Below are 11222 nucleotides of genomic sequence, written 5' to 3' on the forward strand. Positions count from 1 at the left end.
AATTTGACTAGTAATTATATAAACAAGGTTAATATAATTTGTTTATAATTATATATTAAATTTACGATTAAAATGTCAACAACACACATCAACGGTGATAAAAAATGCATTTATTTTAATATACAAAGTACAGACAACAGCTGTTATTACTTTTAATTCTCATTATACATAAATACTTTAAATGTAAAATATGTACCATTATAATATAGCCTGACGTCGCCAGACCAATTTGCAAATGCGATTATGCCTGGGATCTCATCGTTAATTCCAGATTTCCAAGCGGCCTAATCAAGGGGCGCTGACCAGAACGGCTCTGGATGCATTGGATTGACCCTCAACCAATCAGAGCAGTGACACATCAGTGGCATCCATCTTGGTTGTTTATGAAAATGCCTCAACGGCGCTCCCATAGGGCGCTTCTCTGTACTGTCAACATATCAAACCCGCCCCATATTAGATAAACGGCTGTGATTGGCCCAACCCTGGTAAGGTCTGCTGGAAATCAGTCTGAGCGGGAGGGGGACCATATGCTAGAGCAAATAAAGCATGAGGTCACAGATGCAGCCGGTTCCAAGGCTAACTTAAAAACTGTAGTTTGCAAATTGATGAATTAAAGAATTGTCTTGGGTTGATTAGAAACACAAAAAGACATACAGTTTAAATAGAAGAGACAGAAGGATTGTCATTCTGATTGGTTAAGTGGTACGATGGTGTCAGGAATCCATTGTGCCGGAGAACAACGATGAGTAGTTTCACTTGTGCCGAAGTTGGCGCTCCAGATTCTCTAGCTTGAGTGTCATGGCTTCAAGTAGGCATGTTAAAGAAAGCTTTGAGTAGACACACACACACACACACACACACACACACACACACACACACACACACACACACACACACACACATCAACCGAAAAAGCAGTTTTGTTAAAGTGAGAACTTTGCTAAATACTATATGTATTGACTGTTGTTCTCCTTTGTCAAATTTCTGTTTATATGTTTATTATATATGTTTTATTTGGATACAGGTCTATTTAATTAATTTATTAATCCTTATACAAACTGAGATGATAGGGACTTTAAGAGGGTCCTTGCTATCTAGCCTTTTGGCCCCTGCAGTGTAGATGGCCTCTGTGGCCTCCTTGACCACAGAACTTAAGTTGTTTAGTTCACACTATATAAATAGTCCTCCTTAACAATTTCTCCTTGAATAACTAACTAATCGACACAGAATAACCTCACAGCCAACAAGTCCATGTTAGCAATGTTTACCACAATGGGAGCTCCCGGTAAACGTTTGCACTCAAGCCAGCAGGTATATCCACATTTCATTTCCTGCGCATGTTCCACTGATATGTACTATTTGGCCTAATGGTTTATAGTGGAAAAAGGATATTGTCCTGTGTCAGCATTATCATTTTCTCTGTGGCCTGCTTCTGGAACATCACCACATTGTCACACTGGCACGGGTCTGCATACGATGGCTTGTCTATGGGAAGAAGCACAAAATGTCCATTCAGGAAAAATAAATCTTTAAATGAACTCTCAGGCATTCGAATCACCATTGTGAGTGTAGAGTAGTGGTTAGAGTGTCCTATCATCTATTGGTCGTGATAAGTCAGGCTAAGCGTATGATGTAAATGTATACTAATGAGGAGATTGGCTAACTGGCCAATTATCAGATTTTACCCGATTTCAGTTTCTCAACGTCCATATGTAGTCACCATATATTACCACTAGGGGGCAGACATTAATCAGCTTAATGGGGGAAACCTTTCACTTTAAGACAGGGGTCTCAAACTCAACATACCTGGGGGCCACCGGAGGTAAAGTCTGGGTCAGGCTGGGCCGCATCAAATATTCCACAGAAAAATGGAGCACAACTGACCCAATCTAAGTTAATGATGATCGGGCTATAATTAGATAACGTTGGCTATGTAATCGCTGACAACAGGGGACATTTCATAGTGGTTGGTGGAAACCGGGACATTTTAGCGTCCTTTGGCTTTTGTCAGGACTCAGGACACACACCTCAAAATTGGAACTGTCCCGGCAAAACCGGGACATCTGGTCACCCTATCACAAGTGATAAAAAAGCGTGGCAAGCCACTCAGCAAAAAGGTGCGTTTGAGAACAACGCGTGGGCCGCACTAATGCTAAACTTTGATGTCAAGTAGGGGGCCACAAAATATCATCCCGCGGGCCTCAATTGGCCCCCGGGCCACGAGTTTGAGACCCCTGCTTTAAGATGTTATAAGAAATGTAATTTCTTCCGATACGTTATTTCTGAAGATGGGGGATTGCATCAAATCTCTTGAGGAAAAAACTAAGTACGATAATTTATTCTCATCATATGACTACATTAAAGATTAAAGCTCTGAAGGAAATACCTTGACATATCCCAGACTTCAAGCGGTTTGTGATTTCTCCCATTTGATCAAAGTCCTCAGCATAAAAAACATGCGTCGCATCTGGTTCAGAGGCAATCTGCTTGAGCTCCTCTTCAATGGCTTTGCCCACACCCAGAGCATACATGGTTATTCCTGAAAGGGAATAATAATGTTTAAAAAAAGATGCATAAATAAAGGTAATATGAAGTAAAACAACAAAACAACATCTCTATACAAAACATACATAGGCTAAAAAACGTTGTAGAGAAGAGTTACATTATAACTGTTCAACTGTATTAATATAACTATATATTTACAGTTACATAAAGTACAAACCAATACAAATGCCCAGATTAAAACAGTCTGGGTCAATGGGCCCCAGACTTTTTCACCTCCCCCTGTGGAGGTTTAATTCTTGTAACTTCTAATGTTATTTTTAGCACAGGGTTCCTCCTAAAGTTTTCAAACATGCTGATGATCAAATCAAACACACAAGGCATGTAGGCATGCATATGCTTACATATATATTTATTATTTTATATATTGCAGCCAGCACCATGGCTACGAGCCGTACCGGTGTTCTTGGCCTTGTTGGCCCACTCAACCACGTCGTCCTGGGACCTTCCGTCCGTGAGGACGATGGTGGCGCGCCGTACCCCCAGCCGAGCACCCTCCTTGGCGGTGAAGCTGGTCTGGAACATATGGCGCAGGGCCATGCCCGTCATGGAGCCCCGGCCCATGTACTGCACGCGGGACACCGCCTCCTTCACGTCCCGGGCGCTGGCGTACCGGCCCAGAGTGAACTCGGTGCGCACCTTGGTGGAATACTGCAGCAGGCCCACGCGCGTCCCGTTCCTCGACACGTCCAGGGAGTCCACCACCGCGTTGACGAAGCCCTTGACCAGCTCGAAGTTGATGGGCCCCAGGCTCTTTGAGCCGTCGATGATGAAGACCAGGTCCATGACAGCGGTCCCACACTCTGTCTCTGTCGGAGAGGACGGGCAGCGTCATGTAGCGCAGCACAGGGCCTCAAGTCTGATATCATCTTTTCCAAGAAAGAACTGATTCTGCAGCTCTTTACTTCTTCAGCCAGTAGGAACCCAGCAGACACAGAGGTAGGTTATATGGCGGGGGGGAGGGGGTTGGTAGAGACCGGGCAGTATGGTGGGTTACAGGGTTTGTGTTGTGGTTTAATTTGTTTCTGTACGTAATGTACTCTGTCTTTTTTTCCAAGTATAATATTTCAAATAATGGATCAGATTGAATCGAGGTGTACCCTGAAGAGTTTAGAAAGATCAAGGCGTGATAGACCATGAGATTGTACATTCATGATTTAAATTGATAATCATTTCTTAATATACATGGTACATTGTTGATGATTATGATAATGCATGTCTGTTTCTTAGGAACCTAATGGATTTTAGCATCCAGGACACACCATACAATTGAAGTGCGATTTAGTGAAACATGGTCAGTTTATACTCACTGTTACACGACTTCCCATCCGCTCCAAGTGTGAATCCATCTCTGCATTTACACACGCAAGCGTTCTCCATGTTAACAGCCTCCTGTTCACAGCCATGTTCACCATCAGCACAGTGGTCCACCTCTGGAATGAATAACTACCATTAGAACAACGTAGGAACACAGCGAGCATCACGTGTTATAACACATAATAACGAGAAATGTGCTTATGTACACTGAAGCCATTCATGAAATTATAAATATGCATTGTTGTTTTCGTCCTAAACTTGTAGTGAATTGCATTGTACCCCTACGTACCCCACAGCCCCATGCCCCTATGAACTCTTTTGAGGAGGCAGTTGTACACTCACTCTTGCAAGTCTTGCCATCTGGTCGGAGAACATAACCTTTCCTACATTTACACACACAGGAGTCCCCTGTGCTGAGGTGCTCCTGCTCACAGCCATGTGGACCAGCGGCGCAGGGATCCGTCTCTGGAACCAGAGGGAGTTCAATCAGAGTCCAACTGAAACATGTTGCATGTAGAGTACAATGTAGCCACACTGTAGGTTGTGACATTACAAGTTATCTCACCAGAAATAGTCAGTTCACCATGGTACTGTTGCATAGTCTATTATAGACCTTACTGCCTTTATATATAGGCTGATACAATCTACATGTAAACACTTGAACAGGACACCTAAAGACGCCTTATTATTTTACATGTAGGTCTAATTTCAACTCTGGGTTTACTCTACATCAAGGACCAAGTGCTCAAGGTTAAAAAGCGGTCATATTGAGACTGCACAGATGCAGGTTTAGACTTGACATTCTACAACCACTGTTTCCTATCAGCCTTCACAACAGTCACTGGGGATTAGTCAGGGTTTCCTGGAAGGGTGTGTAGTTACCGGTGCAGCTCCTACACTAACCATGTGACGTGGGCCCTTTACAAAGCAGTTGTCCCTGTACTCACTCTTACAGGACTTCCCGTTCGGTCGGAGTTTGAATCCGTCTCTGCATTTACACACACAGGAGTCCTCCATGTTGACAGCTTCGTGTTCGCAGCCGTGTTTACCGTCCCCACAGTGGTCCACCTCTGGGCAAGGAAAGACAGGACGCTTCAAGTGAGGAGCATAACTCGTACTGGCTTATCGGGGGCCAATGATGCCCTGCAAGAGGCTTTCGGAATATTTGAAAACTCATAAAGATGTCCAGCGCAAAAGTCACATGCCAACAAAACATAAAACAATCCTGATATACACATCAATATAACCATTTATATAACATCAGTGTTTCAATAAAAAACACTGTTTGATTGGCATCCCTGTTTCTGAATGCAAAAATATAAATAATTCTGAAACATCAACTTTCTTATTAAATTATAATAATAATAATAATAATAATAATAATAATAATAATAATAATAATAATAATAATAATAATACTAATCATAACAGAACATACTGCTGCAGGTCTTGCCGTCCAGTCTAAGAATGTAACCCTTCTTACACCGGCAGATGTAGGACTCTGGCGTGCTGACACAGTCCTGCTCACATCCATGGTTACCCAGATCACAATAGTCTGTTCCTGTAGAGTTGGATGTGCAATAGTTTCATCAAGCCATACTCCCGTTCTCTACTACTGTTATTAGTACTATTGCTGCTTCTATTCATTACACAGTTATTACCACCATTACAACCTACTCCCTCGCTATGTTATTGTTACTATTAATGCTATCATATTACTGCTATAACTACGTTGGTTAACCCCCCCCCCCCCCCCTTGTGAGAGGAAACTCACAACGTAAGTGTATAGCCTCAAATGAAGCACACAAGCAGGTTAGTTGTTGAATGTATATTTCATTTGGCCATATTTGGTCATTCTGCTACCAGAAGCAGGCCTAAGCCTATGCAGGTACCAGGAAGACGAGGCAAAATGCACAGGAGATAAAAAACAATAGAAAAAGAAGCATGCAGGACGATGGGAGCCTGCAGGGAGCAGAGGACAGAGGAAGGAAGGAATAGTTCAGGTGTTGTGTTCGGGTGGTGTTTACGGCTGCATGTCCTCAGGTCTGTGTTTAGCTGGAAGCCCGGGCGACAGCGGCATTCGTATCCGGCCGCCAGATCAGCACAGATATGTGCACAGCCGTGGTCAGTCACAGCACAGAACGCGGCTATGAGAACAAATAATATGATGTCTTACAGCCTTGTTGGAATATGGCAGTCTCTCTATCAAAGCCATGGCTTGTTATGAATGCATCCCTGGGACCATATCCATGGGCTACTCTTTACTTAGTTAACATCTGATTGGAAAACCATCTCACTCCTCACTCCAAAAGTGCAATGACTTTAGAAGAAGAAGAAATAACCATCACCTGTGCACGTCTTTCCGTCTGCGTTCAGTGTGTAGCCCAACCTGCACTTGCATCTGTAGGAGGCCGGGGAGCTCACGCAGATGTGCTGGCACTGGTGATCCGTCACCTCACACATGTCTGAGCCTAATGCACACAAATACACACAGTGGCACATACACAAGCACAGATCATCAAACGCATGCATAAATGCACATGTAAATGGGGGAATACCTCAAAAAAGGGGGAGAGGGATGAAGACGAAGTACAGAGGCAGAGAGACAGATGCAGGAGACAGAGGGGCTGGAGAAAAGTTTGATTTGGAGAAACAAAGTACAGGAGCAGGAAGAGTCACAAACTGATTTATCTGTTTGTTTGTGACTGTTTCTGTTCCCAAGGGCTGGGGGCTTCTTACCTGCATCTCTACTTTATTTACATTGCTTAAATTTTTTATTTGGACAAAAGCTAGAAAAGATGCTCAGTAGAGAATGCAAAAATATAAAAAAATAAGAATAAGTAAATAAATAAATAAGTATCAGTACAGGCTGTCTATCCTTAAGGTAACAAATGTGTAAACATTCCACTGCTGGGTTTTGATCTTCCCCTTGACATTCTCCCTCTTTCTCTTTGCTATGTTTCCATACGTGCACCAGAGCGCACTTTGTCATTCTTTGGGTCAACTTCAAGAAACACGTTGTAGGAGTCGTCAATCTAGGCAGGAAAAATACAAAAACTTCTGACCTGCTAGACCTTTCCTCAGAGTATCGTTGTGGCGTCCCAGATGCCACAACGCGAGCCGTTTGTCCGACCTCTCGACATAAACAAACGCCTGTGACGCTCAAAGATCTGCCAGTCTGCCACGAATAATGGCGTCAAAGTCGGTGTGAATTTGTGTAGCCTGATGCCGGAATAAGCGAGCGTGAGAGAGAGAGAGAATGCTGGAGAGTTGAACAGATGGGCCGAGAGCGAATATGAGCGGGAGCGTAGGGGTGTAATCTCATTTTGATGTTGACACACAATGTTCTAGGATGCTCCCTTGCACGTCGGCGTGAAAGGACACTCACCTCCGCACAGCTTGGACTGGAACACAGCGTTCAAGGTCTGTATCCGGCTAAAGTTAGCCACCAGGTACACGTGCTCAGAGTGCGGCTGGCTCCCGATGGCCTGCAGCGTCTTCATGTCCACGCGGCCCACGCCGATGGCGAAGATCTGAACGCCCGCCCGCCTTGCCTCGGCCGCCACCGCCTCCACGGTGTCCTGGGGCCGGCCGTCTGTCACCACCATGGCGATGCGGGGGATGAGGAGGGCGGCCGGCCGCGCCCCCTGCTCCTCGGTGAACACGGTGTCCATGGTGTACTGCAGGGCCAGTCCCGTCATGGTGCCCGAGGCCAGGTGCTGCATGGCCCGCACCGCCCGCTCCACCTCGGCCCGGGAGGCGTGGGCGTTGAGGGGGAACTCGCTCTGCACCACGCTGCCGTACTGCAGCAGGGCCACGCGCGTGGCGGCGGGCCCCACCTCCAGGAACTGCAGCAGGTCCAGGATGAAAGCCTTCACCTTCTCGTAGTCCCGGGGCCGGATGCTGCGGGAGCTGTCGATGACGAAGGCGAAGTCCAGGGGGACGCCCCTGCAGGGGCTCTCTGTGGTAAATCATGGGGTAGCGGGGGGGGGGGGAGGGGGGGGATTGGAGATCATCTGACCCACCGATGTGCAGCTAGCAGCACAAACATGTGTCACAAGCTCACACATGGCGCAATTGAAAATAGTTTAGCTCGCTGACGACATAAACACTGAAAAACTGTGCAGTGCTATCATTTCAGCTCATGGGTGAAACTACATACACACACACACGCACACACAGGCACGCACTTGCATACACAAACACACATCCACATACCAAACCCGGCCACATTTGATGACCCACCTGCTGAGTTGTTAATAGCCGAGGTCAGGTTCTGTGCACCGGCTAAAATGGCTCTGGGGAGCCGTCTGTCCAGCAGAGCTGCTTCACAGCAGCACAGCAGACACAACACTCCCAGGACCTGGGAGCTCATCCTGACCGCAGACAGCTGGGGCTACACAGTCACCATAAAAAGGAGAACCTGGATCATCATACCCAGGGGCCCAGCGGGACACACCCAGGGGCCCAGCGGGACACCCAGGGGCCCAGCGGGAGACACCCAGGGGCCCAGCGGGACACCCAGGGGCCCAGCGGGAGACACCCAGGGGCCCAGCGGGGGACACCCAGGGGCCCAGCGGGAGACACCCAGGGGCCCAGCGGGAGACACCCAGGGGCCCAGCGGGAGACACCCAGGGGCCCAGCGGGACACACCCAGGGGCCCATCGGGAGACACCCAGGGGCCCAGCGGGACACCCAGGGGCCCAGCGGGACACCCAGGGGCCCTCACAACCGAGAACACCAAAGGCCAACTTCTCAAAATAAATGTATTTTCTCTGAATTAACCGTACTATTAGGCCACCTAGTAGTAGTTGTAGTAGTAGTAATAGTATAGTAGTAGTAGTAGTAGTAGATGGCCTTGTTGTAGGACGATTTGGTATTATGGTAGTAGTAGTAGTAGTAATAGTATAGTAGTAGTAGTAATAGTAGTAGTAGCAGTAGATCTGGTGGTGTGGAAGGGTAAGGTAGTTGTAGCAGATCTACTAGCTCCCGTTTGGAGGCTGGGTCTTCAGTGGAGACACTCACTCTTGAGAGGATACATTTATTATGAGGCTACAGTAGACACAGGAAACACTTTCACCTCTTGTCAGTTTGATCAACCCCCGAAAGTCTTTCCTATTTCTACTATAGCCTCATTACAAAGGAGGAGCAGAGGCCGTACGGTCAGAGCTACTGCGCTGTGTTCCTTCTCTTTAAATCAGCCTGGTGGTGGCTGTCTCACTGCATGGGTGATTTAGTTCAGACTGAAGAAGCCTGGCGCAGACGGTTTCCCTAGCGAGGTCCCCGAGAGCGATGTGTTAGCTGTCACAGCCACCCTGGAAGGGTCAGAGCCCTGCCACCGAAGGTTGTTGGGCCAAAGAGACTCTAATCCCAGGGGATGTCTCATGTTTAGGAATTGGATTTAGAAATGGGAAATGGAAAGAACATGGCAGTACGGGGACCGTCATCTTACAGAGGTCTCGTCAGGAGCAGACAGACTGCTGAGAAGAGCATGAGATCAATGTGTCAGAGACAGACAGAGGAGAGACCGACTTGGGACAGTGGCTGAGACATGGGTCAGACTCACAAGGTGCTTTCCAGTTTGTCTGCTCCTGTGCGTGTGTGTGCTGTCGATGTCTCCATCGACATGATGCAAATTGGCTTTACTATATTATATGATCAAATAAAAAACTGATCATTCTTGTATGCAAAATGTATGATTATTCTGTTCAAAATTGCTATTGAAATTCCGTAATAAGAAATCCTAATGCTCTTAATCTCATCTGTTTTTTTTCACATGATCTGTCTGCCTTGACAGGTGTTCAAATGTTCAAATGTGTTTAATGTTTAAAGACATTGTGATTACAGATCTTTCTAGCATTTGTGAACCTGAGGTTGCGAATTTAATTAAAATGCTTAATGCAGAGGCTAAAAAAACTAGTAGTTCAAAAACTGATTATAAAAATATATAAAAAGTGGTATTCTTCCCATTTTTATAATTGTAATTGTTTTTGTTAATGTGTGATAGTGCATATATTGTATAGTTTATGAACTTGCTGGAGTTGTTTACAATAACATTTTCAAACGTGAACCTTCCACTTTTTATAACTGCTGTTTTACACATTCATCTGTGATGGCTTTTCATTATGCATGTGGAAGCTTGCGCAACGACAAAATGAAAACAGGTGTGTGTTGTTAAAGTAGTAAGTAAATAACTTACCTTTTAACAGAAAGAGGATTTTCCAACGTTAAGCAATTAAAAACACTGATAAACAAAGTCCAGCAGCGGTATTTCTAATCAGCAGAGGTCTGGACCTGTTGAGAAATAACTTTTTGTATGGATGGCTTAGACATAGGAGTATATGTCTTTCACTCTTCCTCCTCCTCCTACTTCCTGAGACTCCTTTGCAGCGGTCTGCCTCTCACCGCCGTCTCCAGACGTCTTCTCTCTTCACCAGCCCCCGGTCTCCCACCACCTCCCAGCCAGAGGCCTGCCTCCTGTTCTCCTCACGAGACATCGTCAACGACCAGATGCCTAATTTTACAACGGAAGGCTACTTATAAAACGTCAAGATGTCTCCGGGTGAAGTCACAGGCAATTGAATGAAGACTGTCATCAGGGTATTTCATCAAGACCTTATGACTTGGTTGTCTCTGATTGATGAACTGAATTAGTGAGAGAAGATGTTCATTACCCTATTTTCCTTATTCTGCATCTATGCTGTTTATTTTTACATATTATGTCTTCCAAGCAGCTGGAATTTCACATTTGGGGGACACCACTAAGAAAGTTGAAAGGGACATTTATGGAAAAACATAGTCAGCAGTCTTGGTGACTGCGGTCAACCTGAAAGCACCTGGCCACCACAGGGCGTGGGAGTTTATACACAGAAGCCAGTTTCTGGATCCTGACCCACTACTTTCCATGAACGGTAGTACTGAGGCAATGATGTACACTGGCCCACACTTGCCAGGTCTCAAGTTCCTGAAGACACATGAGAATTTTTGCATAGATCCAAGCACTATCTAAAATACATCATGGAAGGAAGAACAAACTGTGGATCAAATTGGATTTTAATAGACAAATATCACATCTTAGTATTTTTTTCGTAATAGATTTGACCCTGAATACGACCACGTTATACATTTCCTGTCTCGGGGAGGAGCCTGCCAAGACCCTGCATCTGGTAGAACAGACTTCTACAAAAGTCAACTGGAAAAACACACGCAGGCCCACATACATCAAGGCCTTTCAGGGGAGGAAACACTGACCTAGGTTCAGCCTGCCACCTCATCATACCGACTTATCCGGCTACCTGGTGGTCTCTAGTCAGTGCTACTTCTGTGCGGGCTGCAGAATAGCG

The 11222-nt window shown here is 45.7% G+C and overlaps 1 protein-coding gene across 1 annotated transcript; it reads right to left on the bottom strand.

The window, feature by feature from the left end:
- Window positions 1–752: 752 nt before the first annotated feature.
- On the bottom strand, window positions 753–8254 carry LOC307087962 (cartilage matrix protein-like; the record flags this gene model as incomplete). Its single annotated transcript, XM_079753670.1, has 12 exons — window positions 753–808; window positions 1393–1485; window positions 2387–2539; window positions 2961–3371; window positions 3873–3995; window positions 4222–4344; window positions 4827–4949; window positions 5318–5440; window positions 5907–6026; window positions 6228–6350; window positions 7268–7840; window positions 8125–8254. 12 exons carry the CDS (start codon window positions 8252–8254, stop codon window positions 753–755), a joined length of 2151 nt encoding a protein of 716 aa, XP_079609796.1.
- Between the last annotated feature and the right edge of the window lie 2968 nt (window positions 8255–11222).

This window comes from Pollachius pollachius (assembly GCF_949987615.1).
Source record: "Pollachius pollachius genome assembly, chromosome: 1".
NCBI classification, from domain to species: Eukaryota; Metazoa; Chordata; class Actinopteri; order Gadiformes; family Gadidae; genus Pollachius; species Pollachius pollachius.